The sequence below is a fragment of the Papio anubis genome, chromosome 3 (genome assembly GCF_008728515.1).
Source record: "Papio anubis isolate 15944 chromosome 3, Panubis1.0, whole genome shotgun sequence".
NCBI classification, from domain to species: domain Eukaryota; kingdom Metazoa; phylum Chordata; class Mammalia; order Primates; family Cercopithecidae; genus Papio; species Papio anubis.
This window is the reverse complement of record NC_044978.1, coordinates 178,505,992-178,530,969: the sequence shown is the minus strand read 5'-3', so window position 1 is coordinate 178,530,969 and position 24,978 is coordinate 178,505,992. Positions and strand designations below refer to the sequence as shown.

General features: G+C 51.1%; 1 protein-coding gene across 3 annotated transcripts in view; it reads left to right on the top strand.

Moving 5' to 3' along the window:
• The first annotated feature begins 3,970 nt into the window (after window positions 1–3,970).
• Window positions 3,971–24,978, top strand: part of CRMP1 (collapsin response mediator protein 1) — a 70,980-nt gene continuing 49,972 nt past the window's right edge. The window contains exon 1 of one of the 3 annotated variants that reach the window (XM_031664731.1): window positions 3,971–4,462. In XM_031664731.1, coding sequence (XP_031520591.1) covers window positions 4,082–4,462 — 381 coding nt within the window. In that variant the 5' untranslated portion in view covers window positions 3,971–4,081. Of the gene's footprint in view, window positions 4,463–7,572; window positions 7,984–8,609; window positions 8,994–24,978 lie in introns of those variants that run through there. The other 2 variants (XM_031664730.1, XM_031664732.1) reach the window with 2 other exon arrangements.

Sequence of the window (24,978 nt, the reverse complement as noted above, 5' to 3'; positions counted from 1 at the left end):
TGATCCAGGATCATCTCCACATCTTAAGATTCTTAAGCACAGCCACCGAGTCCCATGTGCCATGTGGAGTAACATGGGCAGTAATTCTAGGGATTCAGGTGTGGGCATCTTTGAGCATCATTATTTTGCCCACGACAGTTCCCATATGTACTGATTTGGAGGCCACAGAAAAAAGCAGACATTTAAAAATCAAATGAGCCTGTATTTAAACTGCATCTCTGTCACTTGCTAGCCATGTAACCAAACAGTTTGTTTAACTTCTCTGAACATCTCTTCTTATATCTGAGATGAAGACAATAATCCATTACTATATACCTAATGATAAACTACAATCCCCTTTCCTTCATTGTTTGAAAACATTCTTTTTTGCAATGAATTAATTTTTTGTTTGTTTGTTTGCCAAAACAAAATCCACATTGGACCTGAACTGGCCTCTTGTCCTCTCCCATCTGACATGTCCCTTTCAGTTCTCTGCCATCACCCAGGAAGAAGGTTTTATGTCTGACAGGATGAGCTCAAGGTTTGTCCTTCGCCAAATGTAGTGGTGTAATTCACTTATAAGAACTCTTTCTCAGGAGGACTGGGAGCAGTTGAGGGATGGGTTGGGGGATGGGGGAGGTCACAGCTGTCGTCAGGATGGGGGCAATTTTCTCAGATATTGCCTTTGTTGGTCCCTGGCAGATATTGCTCCTCTCTGTCTCCCTGCAAGCTGGAGGGTGCATTTCCAACCTTATACCCTGGGTTTTGTTTCCTACCTCCCTTTCTCTGTTGCACTTGGGTTACTGACCTTGAGATGAGATGGTGTGGAAAAAACTCAGACAAACCTGAGTTGAAATCCCAGCTTAGTCACTTCCCGGTGGTTAACTTGAGCAATGGGCTTAAGGTTTGTCATCCTCAGCACTCCAGCCTGAAGATGGAGGTGGCCTGGTTCGCCACGTGGGGCTGTCTGAGGAATCCAGCAGTGTGTAAGGCGGAGCATGATGCGCAGAAATGACCTGTGTGTGCAAGAACCCTTATGCACAGTAGGCAGCTTCAGGAGGGTCCGATCGCCTCCTCTGCAGGGGGAGAACAGAGTGAGAGGAAGGGATATAAAGTCAGTGACACGCAGTGGGCGCCACAAAGGTGTGTTAGATGAATGTCGAATGATTCGTTGCCCAAGACTGCATAGAAAACGGGATTCTAACTCAACCACCTAGACTCTTCTGCCTAAACCAGGTCCCTTTATCTCTTATCTCCCAGTGGGATCACCTCAGTCAGGCTCTTGAGGAGAGGAAAGGGTAGTTGTTTCGATGTGGACTCTGGCACCAGACTACTCTGTTTAAACCTTGAAGTCTTACTTGCCAGTTATGACCCTGGACAGGTTATTTATGTCTCTGAACCTCAGTTTTCTCATCTGTAAAATGAGGCTAAAATGGTACTTTCAAGGTTGCTGCGAGGCATAAAAGAGTTACTATCTGTTAAGTGCTTACAATGGTCCGGGCACGTAGTAAGCTTTCTATAAGCAGAAGCTGTGAAGATCCTTTCCTGCTTCTGCATAAAGTCAGCCCTTTCTCAGCTCCTTGCTTGTGTCACTCCCTCTAATCTTGGCAACTGCCCAGCCCTTTCTCACAATGGAAAGTGTTTTCTTTAAAACAGTATGATTTCCATCACCACCAGCAAAGCCTGAGAAACTGTGTCCTCAAGATGTTGAGAACAGATTCAAGCATGCAGTAGGAGGCCTGGCCTCCAAAGTTCCACCTAACTCAGATTCTTGAGTTTTCTGATATTTCTCTGGGTTATATCACCCTGAACATTTGTGGGGTTTTAGAAGAAGTTTCTATGTGGTCTTCAACATGAATTGTTCTTGCCTGGAATGGGCTTGGAATAGTATTTCACCAGACAGAGAAAAATTTTCATTGAAAAAATCGAAAACACTTGCGTGATAGCCTGGAGGCCGACAGGCCTCAACAGGAGTGCCTGTGGCAAATCTGCACAGTGGACCCAGGGACACAAGGAAAGAGGAGCCAGGATGCGGCTGTGGTGGGTGGAAGGCAGATGGAGGCTGTGTGTGGAACTGTCTATTCTCGCATTCAGCACTCTCCCCCATTAGAGTATACACTTGTTGAAGGCAGAGACTTAGAAATACTCATCTGTGTCCCCACACTAGCTTCTCCCTCAAGCACAGAAAAAGAACTTGCTAAATTCCCACCAAGTGGATGAGCCCACACTCTAGGCCTGGCTGAATCTCCTTGAGGTTGAGGCCCTGAGGGAGCCATTTCACATCTCCCCTCCTGTTTCCTCTTCCAAGAGTGGGCAGGTAACAATACCTACCTTCTGCACAGACCCCTTGTTGCAGGGTTGAAAGACAGTAGATTCAGGGAGGTGTCAGCTGAGGCCATGGATCTGATGGCCCCAGGATCCTCAGTCCATGGGGCCGAAGAGTCATAAAACAAGAACATGAATCCATCTGTCTGTCTGGTATTCTTGGAGCTTGGCCACACTGCGGGAGCTCTGGCTTGCAGCTGGCAGGGCCGGGGGTTGAAGGGACAGCTCCCAGCACGCAAGGCTGTGGGTGGGGGGGCATTGCAAGAAGCACTGATGCTCCCCTCTGCAGTCCCCACCCAGTCCTGACTTTGCTTGTCTAGACTGGCCCAAGGAGGGGGTCGGCAGCTGGCAATTCTGCCTCTCCAGGAAGTGCAGCTGGGACTGCAGGGTCCCCAGGGACTTGCAGGATCCTCTGCCTGATAATCGTGAAGAAATACGGGAAGGTGTCTATAGGAGGCAGGTGGTGCCTGGCCTTAGAGGAGAGCCCCAGCAGAGCGACCTCCACGACAGAGGAACCCCAGAACACCCAGACTGCAAGCTCCCGGAGCAACAAAGGTCGACTGTGCCCCTCGAATGAGGGAATATCTGTCCATCTGGTTGACTGCCAGCTGTGTGTGTGGTCATCTCTGTCTCTGTGTGTCTTTCTCTGGAGAGTTTTCATTTAAGCTTTTGACTTCCTTTATTCCTGGTGTGGACTTGTGTGTGGGTGTCCTGTTGCCAGTTTACGATGCACAAGTGTGGAATTGCCTTGAGCTTGCCTTTGATATTGGTGTGTTGTGTGGTGTCGTTGTCATGCACCTGTATGTGTGTGTCACTGGTTCTCACGCAAGAATGTATTTCTTTTATGTGTCTGTTGGAATGTGCCCCTAGCATGTCCCTCTTGGCTGCTGCACCACCCTTCCTGGACCTTACCACCCCTTGGCCCACCATATAGGTGCTTTTGTCTCCAATTCCCCTCCTCAGCAGGTCAGCTCCTGGAGGGCAGGCACTTGGTCTATTTTGTCCATGGCTCTGTTTCCAGCTCCTACAACAGTGCTAGGCACTAGTGGGCGCTCAGCAAAATAATACTGAGGGAATGAACGGTGTGTCCAACGCATGTGCCTCTCCAGTTGTGCAATTAATCTTGGTGTGATGCTATGTGTGAGTGGGGTTGTGAGACAATGAGGATTTCTGTTGCGTGTAATGAACTTGGAATGTGCACAAGCATATATATGTATGCGTGTGCAACATTGAGTATGGTGTGCATTATCGAGCCCCTGTGTATCTCGGGAGAGCATGTGTAATTGACTCTCGTGTGTGTGCCAGCATGTCTGTGCATCTCTCATGTGTTTGGCGTAATTGGTGTGCAGGTATGAACTCGCGTGTGCCTCCAGAGCGTATGGGCGCGCGAGTGTACCCACACGGCTCCTGCCCCACGCTCTCCTCGCGCCCTGCGCTCCGCCTGGGGGCGGAGAATGGGGGTGCGGCGAGGGCACTGCGGTGCCTCGGCCCGCCCTCCGCGCTGCGGTTCGGGCGCGTCACCATCCCTCCCCGCCCCAGCCGCGGTCCCCGCCTCCCGGTCCTTTGTAGCTGGCCGCGCCGCTAGCCCGCAGCCGCCCGGAGGCCCCGCCCCAGTCCCGCCCCGGCGCGCGCCCCGCCCCGCCTCTCCCCTCCCCGGGCCGCAGTCGCGCCGGGGCCGCCGCGGGCCCGCACCGAGGCGCGGAGCGCGGGGCACGGCGGTGGCCAGGGCCGCGGGCGGGCGGGTGGGAGCGCGGCGGGTGGCCGGCCTTGGACGGGTATGGCGGACCGGCGGCGTGCGTGGAACACGGAGGACGACCTGCCCGTGTACCTGGCGAGACCGGGTAGCGCGGCGCAGACCCCGCGCCAGAAGTACGGCGGCATGTTCGCCGCGGTGGAGGGCGCCTACGAGAACAAGACCATCGACTTCGACGCCTACAGCGTGGGCCGCCGCGGCTCGGCCCGCACGCCGCGCAGCGCTGGCCGGCCCGACGCGGTCGGCCTGCCAGGGCCGGGCGGCAGCGAGGACACCAACAGCGACGTGAGCGAGCCCTCGGGCTCCGCGGTCAGCTCTCCCGGAGAGCGCGACGAGCGGCCGCCGGCGCTGCGCATCCGCTGCCCCGCGCCCCGCCACCTGCCCCTCGGCCGGGACAATGGCCAGGTACCCTCGGGGCGCGCGCGGGCCGGACGAGGGGGGCGGGGCCCGGGAGGACCCAAGGCATGGGGCGCCCGAGGGCCATGCCTGCGCTTCGGGTGTTGGGGCAGCTGCCGCCAGGCTGGGGAGAGCCACGGCGCGGCCCCTCCCCCACTTCATCATGCAAGAGGTTCCTAGAGCTGGGGCGACTGGGTCAGGGCTGGCCGGCGTGGTCCGTGAGACTCGGAAGGGATCGCCCGGGTCCAGTCCGGGCTCCTTTTCTGCAGAAAGGGAGAGCGAGGTTCTGAGAGGGGAAGTAAGTTGGCTAAAGCCACCGCATGGACGCTTAAAACGCGAAGGAACCTCTGAGATGAATCTAACCCAGACCCCTCATTCTATTTTGTGAAAAGAACTGGAGCTCCGTTCCGCGTTGGTCCATTCATCCGTCCACTCACTCGGTAGTAATTATAGAGCACCTACTGTGTGCCAGCCCCAGGAGAGGTTCCGCGAGTCGCCTGCGGCCACACAGCTTCAAGCTGGAAGGAGCTTTTTCCCGAGTGCTCCCCTCATGCTTGCTGGGGGGAAGGATTTGACTAAGGATTTAGGTCGTCGGGCAGTTGGAGCCGTAAACCCCTGTCCTCAAGCGTCAATATATTCAAGGGGCACTCCTGAGCTCCACAGCACACACCAATGTGCCTGCTTCACAGAGCAAGGTGGAGGTAGAGCTGGGATTTGAACCGGGATCTCTAGCCTCCTAGACCTGAGCATGGGGCCGGGAGGATCAGGGAGAGGGAACGCTAGGGCTTGGGCCCTGTGGGTATTCTTTCTTGAGCTGGGGGTCACCAGGGAACTGGGGGAAGAAGGGTCGATGCACGGCATAGCCTTTGGTTGGACCTACAAGATCCAGGGTCAGGTGCCGGAAAAACGGAAGTTGAAGCACCCGAGGGCTAGGGAGTTTTCGAATTGGTCCAGACCTGGAAGCCGGAGCACTGCTAGATGCCGGGCCCAGGGTAGGCGCTAGGTCCCTAGCTCAGCAACCTGGCCCCACCCTCCAGAAGTTCCCAGGTTAGGGTGAGCGACGGATTCATTGTGATAATTAAATCAGTTAATGCCCGTAGGTAGTGAGCATTCAATAAATGTTTATTGTTGACTTTTATTACAATCATTATCATTTTAATTAAACCTTCCCCTCTTAAATGCTGTGAGTGACCCAGAGTGAGCCTGGAGGGAAGCAGAACTTGATCGGGGCAGATACCTGGGAGGGCTTCCTGGAGGAATAGGAGCAGGGGGCTGGTAGATACGGTGTGGGCCTCTTCGGGCCCCATCCCTTCCCGGGCGGGCTTTTTGCAGCTCCAGAGCTCTCCGTGGTCCTGAAGTCGGCGCCTCGCGAGGGAGAGGTCCAACAGCAAGGGTGTGTGTGTGTGTGTGTGTGTGTATGGTGGTGGGGGTGGTCAGAAAGGGAGATGGTGCGAGAGTCCAGCCTCCTCTTCCCCCATCCCTTCTTTATCTCCCCCATCCACTACCTTCCCTGGTGTTCCGACCTCTCTTGGGATCCAAACCCCCGAGGCCAATGGGGAGGCTTCTCGGTCGCGGGGCGGGCGGAGAAGCCAGACCAGCACCAGGGAACCCGGGTTTCCAGCCAAGGCGCTTTGCTCTGTTGAGCCTCAGCTTCTCCATCTGTCAGATGGGGGTGGCCGTCTTCTCCTGGCCTTCTTCAAAGCGTGGTGGGGTACCAGAGAGGCGAGGGCGCGTTGTGCACTGCCCGTAGCTGTCCCAAGGAGAGTTCCTCTGGAGCTGCGGTCAATGTCACCAACGCTAGCATCACCCCGAGGGCGCAGGCTGGGCCAGCCCCACAGCTGCGCCCTGACGCTTGGAGACGCTGTTCGCTTCACCTCTCCGGTTCCTCTCCCCTATTCCTTCCTCTTCTCCATGTGGCCCCCTCTGCCTTTCTCCATGGCTTCTCAGGGACCGGACAAAAGGCAGCCGCTCTGGCGCGCCCAGGGCTCCGACAGCACTCGAGCTTCGCGACTGTGGAACTCAGGGGCTCCCGATCTCCACGGAGGGAGGGTTTTACTTTCTGCTGGCAGAGTAGCCTTGAGGCTTGGGTTACAGCGGGCTCAGGTTCCGGGGCGGGCCTCACCGCTCCAGGGATTTGCAACGGGTGCCCCGGCCCTTCCCCCCCGCCCACATGGCTTCTCCCTGGGCTGCAGGAGGGGTTTCTGCGGCGCAGGCGCAACGATTGCCGCTGCTGGAGGCTGAGCGTCTGCGGCGCTTTGTACCGGCGAAATCTGCTTGGGAGCAGCGATCTGTTTGGCCAGTGGCAGGCGGATGCTCCTCCCCCTGATACGCACGTGGTCTTGTCCCTTGCTCTGGGGGCTTTCCGCTCAAATCTCCAGACTGACCCCAGGGAACGCCCTGGTACGTGGAACCTAGGACTTAACAACTCCAAGGAAGGGAATGTAGGATTTGGGCAGGGACAGTGTCCCCACCTGCAATTTCCGGTCATTGACAAAGATTTTAGGCCTCGCTGAGAGCCAGGGATGCATGAATGCGTGGAGGGAAATGACTTGTAAACAGTGTGGGGAAACCTGGCCTCTCCATGCTGCTTTGCTGCAGCTAATATGTTTTGCACCTGGGGTACATCATTTTACCTCTGTAAGCCTCAATTTCCTATCTGTAAAATGGGAAAATTATGCCTAGTGTTCCTGGGGATACTGAGCTGGCTTATCTGTGAAGCTAAAACCTCACCTCTATTTTAAGGCCCAGGTGTCTCTGGCCTCCTGCCCTGGATTAGGGGAATGGCCTCTGGGATGGTGGAGGTCAGGGCCCCAACCCCCAACCAGGGTGCTGGCGGAGCTGTATCATAGACTTGGCCACCCTCACTCTGGATGACAACTTGGAAGCAGAAAAGATGAGTTATTTCATAGGACCTGTGGGGTTGGATTTCGCATGCAGAAAATGAACAGCGAAGTGGTGGATAAGGTTGGTGTTTTATTCTGCCTGGGGACTTGGGGCACCTGTTCAGTGAGGTGGGGGCTGGCTGGGACTCCCCCTTTTCCTCCATCTTTCATCTTTTCCCCTCTGCTGTTATGAACCTTGTCAAGCTGTGACCTGGCTTCCTGCCCACCTCCCTCTGGAGCAACATCTGGATCATGGACCCCGGGGCTGGTGTCCACACTGCTGGGAGGCAGGAGCACCCTAATCCTCCTGACTCCCAGATTGTCCCCAGGGCTGTGGAGACCTTGGTGCCAGTGGCCCAGCCCTCCAAACACCTGCTGTCTTGGAGGCAATTCTGCGGGGTGACCTGGTGGCCCTGTAGCAGGACCAGCCGCAGACAAAACTCCTCAGACACCGGATTAAAGAAGGAAGTGGTTTTTTATTCGGCCGGGAGCTCGGCTCTTAAGACGCGAATCTGCCAACGCTCCTTGACGAATAAACCACTTCCTTCTTTAATCAGGTGTCTGAGGAGTTATGTCTGCAGCTCGTCCTGCTACAACCCCAATGCCAGGCTGCTGTGTGGTGAGGGAGCTGCTGTCGGAGTAGAACAGGTCAGCATTAATTAAGGCCGGACTCTTCTGTCCCTGCTGTTCTCTCTGCCAGTTACGGAGATTCCACCTTAGAGGCCCCCAGGGAAGGCTGGTTCAATGCTAAGTTGGAGAGGGTGTCAGGGAGAGGCTTCGCGGTGGGGAAGGCAGTGGAGATGGGTCTAGGGGAGTGGGCAGCCTTTTGTCTGGGGAAGACTATGCAGGGAGAGGGTACAGCGTGAATAAAGGCTTGGGGTCCGAGATGGAAAAATTGCTTGGTGCATTCAGGGAGAGGCACTCGGAAAGGACAAACGGAGGCTATGGAAGGAGAGGCAAGAGGGGAGCGGTCGTTGGGCGCGATCCTGGAGGGCCAAGAACGTTCCCAGCAGCTTGGGCCGGTCCTTGGCCCGAGTCCCACACTCCCTCCCCCCACACCCCCGCAGATGTTCCGGGGAGGCCTACAGATGCGCGGCCGCACACCTGTGGCGCCGCCAGCGGGCCCTGACCGCGCCGTCGTTTTCTTTTAAACGAGCCCTGAAAACCAGACTCTCTAGATCGCGAGAGCGAGGCCAGGGCCCGCCAAGGGCGTGTGCGCCGGGCGGGGGTCGGCGGGGCTGGGCGGGTGGGGGGCGGGGGCGGAGTGGGAGATCGGAAGGGAAGCGCTTCCTGGTTCGAGCCGAGAGGGGCGAATCGGGCTCCGCTCCGCGCCGCCGGGAGGAGCTGTCTGCAGCCCCCTCCTCCCGCCCTCGCCTCTCCCTCCTCCTTCTCCCGCCCTCCTCGCCGAGCCGGGCGGTGCTGGCAGCCGGAGCGGCGGCGGGCGGGCCGAGCAGCCTGGGCAGCCGCGCGTGGGCATCCACGGGCGCCAAGCCTCCGTCCGTCTCTCCATCCCTCCCGGGCCTTTGTCAGCGCGCCCGCGGGGAGCGAGGCCGAGAGCGCCGGACCGAGTCAGACAGCCCCGCAGGTCAGCGGCCGGGCCGAGGGCGCCAGAGGGGGCCATGTCGTACCAGGGCAAGAAGAGCATCCCGCACATCACGGTAAGCGGCCTCCGCCCCCGCTGCCCCACTCTGGCCTTCGTGGGCTGGGGGTGGGCACCCGGCAGGGTCCAGATCCGTGGGGCGCCTGCAGGGGCGGCCCCCGAGGCCTCCTGCATCGCCGCGGGTGGGGCGGGGCCGGTCTCGGCATTTCAGCCCCCTCCCCCAGCCTCTGGGGACAATGGGGGTGGGGGAGCCCCGTGTGGCGGGGCGGGGCTGGAGCTGGGAGTCCCTCTCCCAGCAGGCTTGCCGCCCCCTCCCCCCACGGGATGTGCCAGAGGATGGCGTGGACAGGGAGGATGCCGAGCCGAACAAAAGAGGGAGGGGCGGGGTCCGAACCCCCTCCCCGCAGGCCTCGCGCGGGGGTGGGAGGGCGAACTGAGCCTCCCTCGCTCGGCCCCGCACCGTCCGGCCCGTGCACCTCACAACCGGGTACCTCCCCCGCCAGAGGAGGGAAAAGATCAACCAGCGCTCCCCGCTCCCCGCCCCTACTGATGGAGTGGAAGTCGGGACCTAGGGACAGCGCCATGATGGAAGCTGGGTCCACCTCTCCCCACAGCTAAAAATAACCTAATGGGGTGACGCTGGCGGCTGCGGCCCGGGAAGGGTTAATGCTGCCGACGCTGGGCCGCGAGAGGGTGGGGATGGTAGTGGAGGCAGAACAGCAGGGCTGCGTCCCTGGGTGTGGCCGGAAACAAAGGAACCCCCGTCTTTACGCTTTGTCTCGGGGTGGGGAGCTGAGGGCGCAGCGGTCAGGAGCTGGCCCTCCGCGCCAGTTCCTGTCTGGCATCAAGGTGGAGCCTGACTGTTCCTGAGGGATGCGGACCACTGGAGCCCATGTATGCAGGAGCAGCCCGGGGCCTGGAGGCGGGATTCTGGGCGTGGTGGAATCTTCCAGGGTGACTCCTGAGGTTTGACTACTGGAGACTGAGCCTGCTCATTTATGCAAAATTCAGGCTCCTGGACAGTCGCAGGGCACCTGCCAGAGGGCAGCCTTGGGTAGGCAGAGGGATTTGACACTTCCACTCACCTGCCAGTGGCCTGTCCTGTATTGCAGGCCTATTTCTTTGAATCGGGCAGCAAGGCTTTGCGGGTGGCATTATCCATTTAAAGCTCCCTGAGGCTGAAGCATGGGCTGAGGGCCTCCACCAGAGGGTCAGGAGGGAACCCAGGCCCCCTGCGTCCCCGGCACTGTTCTGCATCCGCCCCAGCTCTGGGCCGAGTCTTGAGTTAGAAAATTCCTCCTGGGCCCAGCCTCAGCTGTTGCCAGCAGGCCTCTGCCAAGCCCCCATCCAGAGGTGGTCACCACCTCTTCTCCGTCCCTCAGCTCTACCCTCTGAGACATAGAGGTGTAGGTGGCCCATTTGTAAACACTGTAGTTGGTCGAGAATCACCAGAAGAGGTATGGTTGCTCCCTCCTGGGCAATGTGAGAAGAAGGCAGGTGATATTTGAGCAAGTCCCTGCCTTGGGACCCTCTAACCCTGCCTCCCAAGGGAACCGAGGCAGGTGATGGGGTCAGGGGTGATGCAGTGACTCAGGAGTTAGGAGCTCTGGGTTTGAGGCTGTGTGCCCACAGCAGGTCTTTGCTGCTCTCAGGTCCCCAGTCTCCAAGGTGGAAACCTAACAGGATGGCCTGCAAGGCAGGTCTGTGGGATGCTGCCTTAGAAGGTGTGCAGTCCCAGTCTGCTAAGCTGAAGTGGTCACCGGGCCTACTGGCTCTCACCCTCTGGAGTGGAGATGCCTTGGCTTTTCCAGCTGATGGAGCTGGGTGTCTGATGCCTCTGAACCTCAGTGCTCTGCTGTACAATGTAGGCCCCTTCACAGGACTCCTGAACATCCTAGGTGACCCTGCCAAAGCGTTTAGTGTGCTAGGTGCACGATAAGGGCTTCAGATCTGCTGACAGGTCTTGCTGCTTTAGTTCTTCATGTGAAACAATTAGTCAACTTGTACGTAAAGAGAAATCAAATGAGTGGTTCCAGCAGCCTCTAAAGGTGGTTTCAATGAGCATGGGAAGGAGAGAGGCTGTAAGTTATGCTTAGTTCCTGGGAAAGAGGGCCTTGATGAGGATCATTTGTGTTCATTTGGCTCACATCAGCCAGAAGGGTTTGTGATGTTAAACAAATCAAAACCTTCAACAAATCAGAGAGGATCCACTTCTATGGGGCTTCACGGTAGGGCCTTTCATCTTCCTGAGGACCTTTTGCTAATAACACACATACACATGTTGTGACAGGAACCAGATCCCTGCCTTAAATGCCATGTAACAAATGGGTGAGCACTGTGGCTTTTCAAATGGCTGCACCTTAACCTGTTCCATAGTAGTCATTTGACAAGTTAATGCAAACCCATTGGCTGTTAATGGGTTTGTCAAATGACTGGGTTTGTCAAATGACTGCTGTGCCAGGCACAGTGCTGGGTGCCAGGAACAGTGGGAAAGAGATGAATGGGTTTGCCCTGGTCCTTCTAGAGCTTAGCCAAGGCTGACATTTCAGCCTGAAATGGTAGTGAAGTGTTAAAGGTATCAAATGGAGGGGCAAAGGAGGCCCCAGCAGGGACACTCAGCCTGGTCCTAGGGGAGGCAGAGGGCACAGGAGGAGGGAGGGGTTCTTCGTGTAGCCCGTGGGGCCCCAGAGGCAAAGGAGTTGGTGTGCTGGAGAAACTGAAGGAAAGATGGCATTGGGAGAGCCCACCCTCTGCTTCCCAGGGCAACCTCTGCATAGTTAGATCAAATCATGAAGGCAGATGAGATGTTTCTGATAGCGAGGGTGTGTGGCCTGTGGAGAGGCCTGGGGGCTTAGAAAGGATCAAGTGTGGTTCATGGGAAGAAGTGCTGGGGTAGCAGGCATAGCTCTCAGCTTCATCCCCAGGTCCCCACCTGCTTGTTGCTGAACCATCCTGTGTCCCTCTGAGCCTCAGCTGTCTCATCTGCACAGTGGGGATAAGGGTGTAGCTCTGCCAATGAGTTCAGAGACTAGAGAGGTGGGAACTAGAGTGGAGGAGGTGAAGGGGCATCACAGGCAGGGGCACAGCATGGGCAAAGGCAAGGAGGCTGATCGTTCTGCTCATGTTGACGATGATGGTGGTTTCTTCCTCTTTTTTCCATCTCAGCTTTTTCTGAGATAATGTAGTAGCCGGTTAGAGATGGAAGAGCGAAAAAGCGGAAATACTTAGCTCCTGCCCCCAAGGACTGTTTGAAATATTTATAAAGCTCTCTTTCATGCGTGGCTTTTTTTTTTTCTTTTAATGAATGGCACAGTTGGGGATTAACTTAGCTGAAGCGGTTTCTTGTGCCCACTGCAGTGAGTAGAGCATCCTGGGTGTGGCTCTGAGCAAACAAAGGCACATGGCTTCCTAGCCCTGCAGAAGCTGTTGGCTGTTAATAGAGCCACGGAAGAGGGGAGGCCTGCTCAGCTGTAAGAGGAGTAAGGAGTGTCCACCATAATGATTACAGAGTATTGTTAAAAATGAAGCTTCATGAGTACCAATCCCATGTGTTTTTGCTCTAGTCCAAGCATTCGGCACAATTGCCATTACCTCTCACCTAGTTCTATGCATCGTACTGTGAGAAAGGCAGCCTAGGTAGATCACCCCTCTTTTCCAAAGAGTAAACTGAGGCTCAGAGAGATTCAGAGGCTTGTAAACGTTCTTCATTGGCCAGTGGAGGAAGGAGAGCTTACGTTCAAGCAGGGAGGGTAGATGGGCTGGTCTGCATGCTAGGAAAGCCACTGCCTCTGTGTGTGTGTGTGTGTGTGCATAGTTGTGTGTGTGAGTGCCAGTGTGTGTCTGTATGTAAATGTAAGTGTATGCCTTTGGTGTGTAAATGTGTTTGTGTGTGGGTGTGTGTGTGTGTGTGTTTGATAAAACAGTGAAGATGACCAGAAAAGAAAGATCAAGTAAAAATCACATCAGGCTGAATAGTTGCTCTAATTTGCAAGTACACAAAAAACGTGTGAGGCCTGTTATGCTTTTTCTCAAGGGTGACATTCAGCCTATCTATAGATACCCAGTTCATTCCCTGCCTTTTTGCACGAAGGATTTGAGATGTCCACAGTGATTTGTCATGCATATGGTGAAATCAGATGGAAGTCGAATAGCAGGACTGAGGATCAAGGAAGGACAGAACAAATGTGCCAGTGATGAGGACACCGGAGTGGCCATGATTAGTCATCCACTACTGACTCTGAGCATCTGTCATCCAGGGCAGAGAAGCAAACACCCTTCATGATGTCAAGGTCATGATCAGAGAGGGAGAGGTGGACCATTTTTAGGGAAAACATTATTTTGTTTAAATCAAGTTCTTAAAAATGTCTCAGAGGGGACATAAAAGTGAAAGTGACATAACTATGCCACCTTAACCCTGAATGCCCATTTATTCTAATGAACATGGCCAAGACTGAATACATGGAGCACACACAATACAACGAACATGAGTGTGCATGGCATATAGTAAATGTTTAACAGGTCATAGCTCCGTTCTGAAAACTCAGGCTGTGTCTTTGAGGAAATGAAAATTCAGAATGGTAGCTAACCAGCAGGTGTGGTGAGAAAGCATGTGTGTGTGTGTGTGTGTGTCCCTGATTTTAATGATCTTGCCATCTAAGTAACAAAGTGCATGTACATAAAACAACTTAAGAAAGACTAAAGGGTGCCTGTAATTCTAGCACTTTGGGAGGCCAAGGTGGGCAGATCACTTAAGGTCAAGAGTTTGAGACCAGCCTGGCCAACATGGTGAAACGCTGTCTCTACTAAAAATTAGCTGGGCATGGTGGTGAGCACCTGTACTCCCAGCTACTCGGGAGGCTGAGGCAGGAGAATTGCTTGAACCTGGGAGGCAGAGGTTGCAGTGAGCTGAGATCATGCCACTGCACTCCAGCCTGGGTGACAGAACAAGACTCTCTCAAAAAAAAAAAAAAAAAAGAAGAAGAAAGAAAGAGAAAGAAAGGAAGGAAGGGAGGGAGAGAAGGAGGAAGGGAGGGAGGGAGGGAGGGAGGCAGGCTGCAGAACAGGGCACAGGTGTCAGAGGAATTCAGAGAAGAGATGATTCAGCCCTGGCAGAAGGAATGAGAGGTGACTTCTTGGGGTTTGGGGGATGACATCAGCCAGGTGTTAAGGGACTTGATTGGTGGAGGGAAGGGAAGGGCATGCAAGGTGGGTGGAATATTTCACACAACTGAATCAGAGGATGCAGAACTGGAAATACATGTGAATGGGTGGGGCTATGGGGGGATTCTATAAGGTTTTGGAAATCAGGCAGAATGCACCCAAGGGGATAGAAATAAGACGTGGGTTCTAAGTGTGTCTCAGATATGAATGGGTTATTTGATGTTGACCAAGTCACTTTCTCTCCTTGGGCCTCAGATTCCTTTTCTTGACAGGGAGAGGTTGGATTAGATAATTCAGTTCCAAGTTCTAGGCCACTCTGATCTTCTTCCATGGTTAATAGGAAGACACTGGAAGTTCTTGAGGTAAGAGGCTGTTACTATGAAAGCAGCTTGTAGGAATGTGGATTCTGAATTCAGACTATCTGGCTTTGAATCCTGGCTGTTTTACTTACTAGCTGTGTAATTGGGACAAGTCACTTATTCTTTCTATGCATCAATTTTCTCTGTACAGATTTATGTTTGGAAATCAGAATGATATTTCCTAAGATTTTTTCCCCATAGAATTAAATGACCTAATATGTGTAAGATGCTTAAAATACTGCCTGCACATAGTAAATGCAATGTGGCTTAGCTCTTATTATTATTACTGTGGGATGGTGTATTAGCTTTGCTCCATAGCACACAACCTAAGGTCTCAACAATATATGCTTATTTTTTGCTCATGCTACATGAGGGCTGTGGGTTGGCTGGAACTTTGTCCTGTTTACTGGTGGGTAGCGAGTCTGCTCTGTGCATCTCCTCACTTTGAGACCCAGGCTGAAGGAGAAGAAAAGCATAAGAGATTGGCAGCAACCTGAAATATCTTTAAGAACTTGTACTCAAATATAGCATATTTCACAGCTACTGATAGTGTACTGGCCAAAGCAAGTTGTATGATCAAGCTCTAAATCAGTGGGAGAGAAGCACAAAGTCAGTCTTTCTGGAGGAGATGTGAGGATTAAATGTGAAAGTCCTGACATGTGAAAGATGCTAATACACACCCGTGGAAGCTGATGATGAGGTGGTCAGGAAGCACGGGGATTGGGTTGGAAGAAAAATCCCACTATTGGTTCTTAGGTTGAACTGGATTTGGGAGCAAGCTCCAAATTGAGGGGTCTCAATGGACAATAAGGAATAGATTGGAATGAGGGTGAGAGGCAAGGGACAAAGATAGAAATTAGGGGCCCATGTACAAAAGGTATTGGTAGAAGACAGAAAAATGCAAGCTATTTCAACACCCAGTGGTTCTCAGCCTGTGTGCTGTGAGCACAGTGGTGTACTGAAAAAAAATTCTCTGCAGATGTACTGCTAAATTTTGATCAGCATTTAAAATTTATGTTTACTACAACCAAGTTTATGAATTATTGTAGCATCTCGCAGGTGGAGCCCTGAGTATTCACAAGCAGAGAGATGTTGAATAGAGTCTAATTTGCTGTAAGTAAAAGTCAGCTCTTGCCATGGAAGAGGGACACCAGAGGACTTTGCCCTGAGGGCATATAAAAGAACATGGTGAGGGCAGTGGACAGCACCATGGTGCTGAATAGTAACCAAGTGTAATCACAGCTACTATAGACCTGTAAGACAGCCACAGTCACATGGTAGTGGGAGGGCATGGGGATGGTTGCAGACATACTTGGTGTAGTTTTAGATCTTTAATCCTTCAAGAATGCTGCAAAATTTTATATGATTTGAAAGTATGTCCTGAATACAGTAAGGTTGAGAACCATTGCCCTAGAGAGCTGTAATGACCAAATCATAGCTTTGCTCTGAGAAGAAACAACTCTGAGTTGGTGTTGGTAGTTTGGGAAGTGGAGTGGGATCTTGGATGCTTCATAGAGAAGTTGGTCTAGAAAACAAGAGCAAGCAGCTAAAAGGAAGAAAGCAACGTTTGTGGCTATATGAGGTTGCAGTTCCTCACTCCTTCGCTGGGCCTGTGTCCCAGGCATCCAGAGCATTCTCCTTGACCTGGCACACCATGTGTGGCCCTCTGCCTTTGTATCAGCTGTGCCCATTATCCATAGAGGATCCCTCCTCCTGGGCTGGGGGTGGCGAGCACTTTGATTCCAGTAACTTGGCTTGTTGCTCACATCTATCTGCTCCACTTGACCGAGGATACTTGGAAGACTGGGAATTGTCTGATTCTCCTCAGGAGCCCCTCAGGAAGACTGGGAATTCACAGTGGGGATGCCACACTGTGTGAGTGAGTGAATGGGGCCAAGATTGTGGCCTTCCTTGCTGAATGAGGTTTCAGCCACAACTGTGTTTAGTCTTCCTTAACAAGGCCCTATCTGTGGATTTAACATGAAGGTAGTTACTACGTAGAAGGAGAAGAAGGTGGCATGAGGAGTTTGGAGCTCAAAGAGAAAAGGTGTGGGGGCCTCTGAAGTGGTGCTTCCACAATGGGGAGAGGGCAGATCTGGTTTAGTGATGGGCTTCACTGCATTTCACATGGAATAGGAAGCTTTTGCAAAAGGTACTTTTTATACACAAGCGGGATCATCACATTGCACATCTTTGCCTCTCCCCAAGGCCTTGACTGAATAATGACCTGGTGTTGAACTTGGAGTCAATTCCATGGGAAGACTCATTGGATCTGATGCAGAATTGCATACGGCAAAAAGGTGGCTATTTGAGGAAATTTTAAACCTGCCTGCAGATTATGTATTTTTTAATCATACCATATCCATAAACCCTTAGGGCTTAAGGTTTAATAACATCTCAGCAAATGTTTGATTTCTATAACCTCAAGGTTGAATGGAACTTCTAAATTATGTAAAATTTTGTGTTGTACAATTAAGGAGGAAGAAAAATTGTCTGTCTATTGCTTCTCCCCTGCCCCCGCCATTCTCCCCTCAGTGCAGAAATTCCCAATATGCTCTCTTTGCATACCTCCAAAGACAGGGAGATTACCACTTTACATGGCAACCTGCTTTACTCTTGTACAGCTCTGTTGTTGGAAAGCTCTTCTTTATGTAGAGTGGGATTCTGCCTCGTGCCCTACTTTTGTTCTCAGAATCTTCCCAAATTTCTTCTTCCACACTGCTGTTCCTAGGGGCACTGGAAGATGTTTCTCCATTACTTAGGACCTTCTCTTTTCCAACACCACTCCAGTTCTTCATTCCTTCTCTAGCATGATTTCTGCATACGGTGTTAGGTTTTCCTTTACCTTCTTTCATTTTCCTTTCCTTTGATCTCATTTCTTTTTTGCTATATTTTATTTCTGAATGTGCAGAATAAAAAGCAATCCAAATAAAACTTTAATTACTGGGGACCTCTTAAACTAGTTTAAAGGCTTTCTAAGGCCATCAACTCCTCTGGGAAGCTGATAAAAGCAATCAAAGCTTTTTCCTGAGTCCTCAAATGCGTGAGCATTTGGCATAGATTGTTAGACTTCATAGGCCAGTGTTCAGTGTATTGGGTGCTTTTACATATTATTTCAAGTAATCTTGTGAGGTAGGTATTTTGATGGGTTCCATTTATAGATGAGGAAACTGAAGCCAACAGAGATTAAGTATCTTGCCAAAGATCACCCTGCTAAGAAGCTATGTGGGAATAAGCTGCCGTCTCCGATGCCAAGGATTTCAGTCTCATGGGGGAAATAAGATACATTAAAATGAGCTGGAAAATGAGTGTCATGAACCAATGCTGACCAGAGATGCAAGCCTCATGTTGTGGGAACTCCAAGGAGTGACCTTGTGATCCTGGACTCAAGACACTGCACGTGACTAAAGAGTTGGAAAGCAATGAGCAGAGCAGATGTGGCCAGAGATCCATGCTTCAGGGAGGCCATAGACGAAGGTACAGGTTGTGAAGGTGCAGTTAGGGAGGCAGAGTGTGGTGTGCATAGATAGATGTGGTGGGGCGCGGCCAAGAGAGGGCAGGGCTCAGGCCAGGAAGAGCCTAGGAGGTATGCTTTGTCCTACAGATGAGGACAAGCTGGTGAAGGATTTTGAGGAGAGGCGACGCACGGTTGGATTTGCATTTCAGAAAGGTCACTCTGCCTATCATATGGAGCGGACAAGATATGTGGCAGGGAGATGGGGCGAGGGCTTACTGGGGGCAAGTGCACTGGGAGGTGAAAGTCAGCAGGTAGGTATTAGAACAGTTCCAGAGTAGATGCAACAAGATCTAAAAAAGAGTTAGGCTTGGGGTGGGACAGATTAGACAGAAGCTGAAAATGGAACTGAGCATTTTAATGAGATCTGTTACCCCACATTGCAAGGATTAAAAAAAAAAATAAGGCACTGTGTGAAGTGCTATCCGTGGGTTAATTCATTTCACATTCAAAATTTTCCTCTGCATTTGTTGGAAACAGAAGCACAGAGAAGTGAACTAACCCATGTGACACAGTTTGGAGGTGTGGGGCCACATAAGAGCCTAGGTAGTCTGCCCTCTGCACCCATGTCGTTAGGTGCAGTCTGACCTCTGCATTCATGTCCAAATATCGCCTCTGTTAAACGAGCATGCAGTGAGAGAGTAAATATAAGTACCTGGCTCCCAGGAGGCATCGGCAATGTTTATTAGGTGATAGGTCTCTGCATGTAATGTCTTTCCCCTAGAAAGCCTTTTGCAGTTGTCAGAAGCCTTTAATCTGCCTTAACCACTTTTGACCACATTCACAATAATCGTGTCAAGAGGGCAGGGGAGGTGCCAGGCCTGGAGTATGTACTTGATAAACACTGAACAGATAAGTGTAGTCTATTGCTGCCTGTCCCTGTTTTACAGAGGGGTGAAATGAGGCTCAGATGCATCAACTGGGTACACTGAAGAGAACACTGTACTAGTCTCACCACCGAGAGGCGGTGGGATGGTCTCTGTATAGGTGCCAGGTGGAATTCGGTTCAAATCCTAGCTGCTGTTCCGTCTCTTGGCTGTGTGACCTTGAGCAAATTACTTCTGAGTTTCCTCACTTGTCATACTTATTCCCACTTTTAAGGTGATTTAAGAATTAAAAATGAAAACCCATGTAATGCAGAACTGATCCTTAATATGAGTTCAAGGAATGTGCACTTCTTAAGGCAAAGGAGTTCTATCCAGATTTCTTTCTATAGAGCAAGAAGCACAGACCAGAACACAGAGAAACGGGTCAAGTCACCGATCACACATGCAGCTAGCATCATCTTTCCCCATGCAGCGTGCAGGCCCACTCTTGGGGTTGTGACAGGGGAGTGCTGTTTTAAAATCAGATATTCAGTCCATCAGGGAGTGCTCCCTGAAAGTCTGCTGGTACAATGGGACCTGAAATTGTGCGCTTATAACTGCAGTTGTCATGGAAACAGGCATAAGCTCGGGAAAAAAAAATCCTGCAGTCCATGGGGACCACCTGTATCTCCATTCATGAAGCGGGGAAAGCCACACTGTCCCCTATCCATGAGAGGGGGAACGAATGTGTGTTAATTAGATTCAGGCTTATACCAGTTGCCACTTTGTGGGTTGCATGCCTGGATAGTGTGGCAAAGGGCCACTGGCTGACAGGCTGTCCCCGGAGGCAAAATCAAACGCAAATGGATGGTTTCTGTGAATAAATATGAGTGTGCAGCTGAATGGGATGGCAGCATTTGCTGTTTCAGGGAGGCCAGAGCGGGGAGCTTGCTGAAGGGGAAGGCTCTGGTTCTTCAAGGTAGGGACCAAGCCATGGAAGTTTGACGTATTTGAGCTATAAAAGCTCTCATGCAGCAACCCCTGTGACTCCCAACACAGAACCTTTCCGATGTATTAATTCGCTTTGATGCAATGATGCTGCCTAACAAGCATCCCCCTAGACCTTGTGCCTTACAGCAACAAATATTTATTTGTGGCATTGGGTTTGTGGGTGGTAGGTGCTTAGCAGGGCTCAGCTTGATTTGTCTTCAGTCTTCTGTTGGGGTCAGGTGTGCTCCTCATATCCTGTCATTTTGGGGCTGCCATTCCTTGGGTCCTGTGGTTTTCATGGCCGGGGAGTGGACTGTCAGGGAGAGCTGAACCCACCTGCCCCTTAAAGCTTGTGCTCAGACTGGTGCACCCCCAGCCAAAGCAGGTCACTTGAGCAGCACACCCACTGTCAGCGGGGCAGGGGGCTGCACTGCACCCACTTTGGGTGAGGAGTTGCCACAGAGGGTCTGTGTTGAAATTTTCTGGGGATGTTTGTTAATAATATAAATTCCTGGCTTGTAATCTAGATCTGGTGAATGAATATCTTGATAAAAGCCCCGATGGGAATTTTTAGCAGGCAATTCCAGGGCATTTTGGGGACCAGCTGGGCCATGGTGTCATGCTGTCAGTTTTCGGCTGGGTGGGGGGGTGGCAGGGGGGTATGCCTACCGATCATCTTGAAGTTTTGAATTGCGAGTGTCAGCCTCAATGTCATGAGTATGTGGTTTTTAAAGGACTAAAAACTTTCAAAACCCACCTTGACATTTCCTTTGTTCTAAAAGAAAGCGGTTCCCCCTGCATTCAATGCTTGGATAAGCACATTTCTACAAAATGGGCTCCCTTGATCTTTTTGAGGCTCATTTCCTTGCTTGCTCTTTGGAAAGAAAGAGTTTCCTCATCTTTCCAGAAGAGACTGGTCTTTTAGTTACCCTGAGCTTTCCTGCCCTTCCCACTGAGGAATCAGGCAACCTCATCTGAATTTGTGTGGCCTCTGAGACCCTATGTTGACACCCGCCTGTTCATGACTCCAATGACTGCCCTAGTGGAGCACGTGGGGGCCATGGGAGCTGCTTGCCCTCACCCCAACTTCCTGGGGTGGAAGAATTAAAGTATTGAAATAGTGTCAGGTCTTCATTTACCAACACTGAGAAGTACTTGAAGCCAGCTATGTCCATTTAGAAACATAAATCATGATTATTTTGACTCTGCAAGGCCAAAAGAAGAATTTTTGAAACAAGACTTTTTTAAGAAGCTGAGAAAGAAAAGCAGTAAGAAACTACAAGGTTGGATGTGGCAGGGGGCTGAGGGGTCTTCAGCGTCAGGGTTTGGAGAAAACTCAGTCTCTGTGCCCAGTGTCAATTCAGGACCGCGGACAGCACCAATCCCCACCTGTTCCTCACCTACCCACAGTACCTGGAACTTTCAGAAGACGGTGTCTCTGTATCTAATGTTTATTTGGCTGGGATGTTTCCCTTCTCCGCTCCCAATTTTTCCAGATTTCTGAACTCCTATTTATATTTTGGAACTCAGCTCAATTTTCCCCTCCTTGATGACATAGCCACGGTCTTTTCTCTGTCACTGTAATAACAGCTTTGGTTCTCTGCTATTTTCCAGATAGCCAAGGTTGCTAAACCAGTGATTTTTGGATAAAGGCTGATTGGATAAGAATAGCATCCCATCTCTTTTTTTTCCTAAAATCTAGACCTTAATAGATTTTGTATGCCTTCTGACAGCCACCTTCATGGTGGAGATGACAGATTTATTCCCACTCTGCAGGAGGGAGAACAGAACCCGTGGAGGTTTAATGCCTCACTCAGGAATAGACAGTGATGCAGAAAATTCACTGTCATCCAGAACCTCCCCTCTGAGCTGAGGCTCTGTTGCTGCGGTTGCTGCTGTTTGTTTTTTTGTTCTATGGATAAAAATGCCTGAAGCTTTAAAGGCTAGTTTTTGTAAGCAGAGCTCAACCTAATGCTTAATGTTTGTGAAAAGAACAAAAGCGTCCTGCCACTGTCAGCTCTGTCCTCCCAGTGGGGGCTGGATGGGAGATAACAGTAGGTTTGGAGAAGAATCCCTTTCTCCTGCCTGGCTGCTCCTCTGACTCATGAGCTATTTGGCAGTAGAAACACGACTGCAACCCAGCAGGGTTTTGGTAGAGTCTTCATGAGGATGCCTTCCTGCATCATCTGTAGTGTGCAGGCTTTGCACTTGCCAGACTTCTCTCCCAGCCAGTGGGGTTAGGTTTTCAGGAATTTGAAAAGCAGAAAAGAGAGATTTATTATATGTCCATCTATGCTTTTCTCCCTTTGTTTCTCTCTTCTCTCCTTTCTTTCCTCCTCCTTCCATCTTTCATTTCCTCTTTATCCTTTTTTTTTAAAATCTCATCTTCCTTTTCTCTCCTTTGCACTCCCTCTGTCTTTTCAAACTTTCTCTTTCTACTTTCTCCTTCCCTTGCCTCTTGTCTGTTGCCTTCCTCTTCCCCTCCTGCCCAGCAAACATCTGCTAAACACTGTGTAAGGTTCCTGGCTGGTTCCTGAGGATATAGAGATGAAATACGCAGAACTCCCCCGGCCATGAAGGGGTGTCCACCTCAATGAGAGATGGGCACACTGAGGGAGGGCTGTGCATTGGGAGAGGGCTGTGCATTATACTGGCGGTTAGATCATGGGTGGAACCCAAAGTCTCCATAGGGGAAGCCAATTACTCCAGATCCACTTCCTTTTGCATTCCTAACAGAGAATTTTGTAGTTTGCATTTTCTCCTTACATTTTATTATCTAGCACTTTTGTTCGTGCTTAAAACTTCCTGGAAAATATTTTAGTAGCTGTAGTAGCTGAATGATACCTCATTACTGGTGTGGTTATACCATTGTAATTAATTCTGGATCACATCTTTGTGTGTCATTGTTTGACCCTGTTTTGGACATTTTCTGGAGGATGAATTCCCAGCACTAAATTTATGGGTCAAAGGACATGAACATTATTAAGGCCTTTGACACCTGTTGCAAACTTGGCTGCCACATGTTCTTACTGAGGAATCCCAGCTTTGAGGAGAAGATAAAGACGATTTCTCCCACTTCTGTCATTTCCACCCAGCGCTCATGCGATGTCTTAGCTTGGAAACGTTTCTATGTTCTGGTTCCTCCCCGATGAAAACCCCTCCATGACCTTCACCACGGAGCCCAGACTCCCCTGTACACACGGCACTGGGGTCCCTGAGATCTGGCTTCTGCAATCGTTTCCACATTCCCCGCTTTGAGGTCACCCTTCAGCCAAAGGAAACCACTTACAGACCCCCAGGCATGCCAGGCTGCTTCTGACCTCTGTGTCTTTCCCCATGGAATATGGTCTGGATCTGTGTCCCCACCCAAATCTTAGGTTGAATTGTAGTGCACAGTATTGGAGGTGGGGTCTGGAGGGAGGTGATTGAGTCGTTGGGATGGATTTCCCCCTTTGGTGCTGTTCTCGTGATAGTGAGTGAGTTCTCAGAAGATCTTGTTATTTAAAAGTGTGGCACCTCCCCAGTCTCTCTCTTCTTCCTGCTCGGCCATGTGAGGTACTCACATGCTTTCACCCACCCCCCACTTTGCCTTCCACCATGATTGTAAGTTTCCTGAGGCCTCCCCAGAAGCCGAGCAGATGCCAGCATCATGCTTCCTGTACAGCCTGCAGAACCATGAGCCAATTATCTTTTCTTTTCTTTATAAGTTACCCAGTCTCAGGCATTTTCTTATGGCATTGTGAGGACGGACTAATACACCGCGTGCTTCCCTCTCTTGGGATCCCTTTTTGCCTTTGCTGTCTGGCTAATACCTACTCAGCCTCCAAGCTCAGAGGAAATGCTTTTCCCCTTAGCAGGGTTGATGTAGAGGCTGCCTCTGTGCTCTGTGGCCCTCTGCACTTCCCACACTGGGGGCAAAGGCCAGCTGTTGATTCAGCGTCCCTCACTGGCCTGAGCACCCCTTGAGGACACAAGCTGCATTTAAGTTGCTTACACCCATCCTTAAACAACGATTTATAGTGTGGAGTTCTAGCCACAGAAAAGGACAGAGAATGAACAATGAGCTGTTCACCTGCCAGACCTGGGCTCAGGAAGCACTTCAAATACACTTCTAGGACGCAGAGCCCAGAGGAGCCTTTGGGAGGCCGAGGTGGGTGGATCACCTGAGGTTAGGAGTTTGAGACCAGCCTGGCCAATAATGGTGAAACCCCGTCTCTACTAAAAATGCAAAAATTAGTTGGACTTGGTATCCCAATCTTATAGACGAGGAAACGGAGGCTTGGTAAATCACGTGGATAATAAGTGGAGTCAGGATCCAAACCCACCTCTGAGTATGGACGTTTTGCTTTTAAGCGGTGCTGACACAAGAACATGATTTGCTTTAGGTCACTGCTGTCGCCGTGGAAGGAACTGGCATCTCTGACATGCCCGAGCTAATCAATTCAGCTGTTAGACTTTGGCTGAGTTTTTCATGAAATGCTTTATTTCTTCAAGGTTTATACATAATAATTTTTTTTTGAGATGGAGTCTCGCTCTGTTGCCCAGGCTGGACTGCAGAGGCGCGATCTCAGCTCACTGCAACCTCCACCTCCTGGGTTCAAGCAATTCTCCTGCCTCAGCCTCCTGAGTAGCTGGGATTACAGGTGCCCGCCACCATGCCCGGGTAATTTTTGCATTTTTAGTAGAGACAGGGTTTCATCATGTTGACCAGGCTGGTCTCAAACTCCTAACCTCAGGTGATCCACCCATCTCAGCCTCCCAAAGTGCTGGGATTATAGGTGTGAGCCACTGCATCCAGCCTAGTTTTTACATAATAATTTTTATGCAGAGCGTACCATTGTTCACATCTGCTGTTTTCCCCTCACAGTAATCGTGTGAGAGGCAACAGACAGCATCAGTATTTTTTTTTAAGTATGTGAATTTGGTATTATTAATTTAAAAAACATATATTATGTAACATTTACATTTTTTGGTATACAGTTCTGTGCACTCATATTTCCTGCATGAGAAAGGCAGCCTTAGAAGGCAAGGCCCGTTGATCTTAGAACTTGTGGGGGGTATTCTAAGTTTTATCTTTTTATGAGGTGTCATGGATTCTAGAGTTTGAGAATGTTTAGACATGTTTAGACATGGGACAGAAGCATGGCTTGGTGGCTGGAATGCTGGACAGGCCGTTAGGAACCCTTGGCTCTAGGCTGCACCCTTACTAGTTGT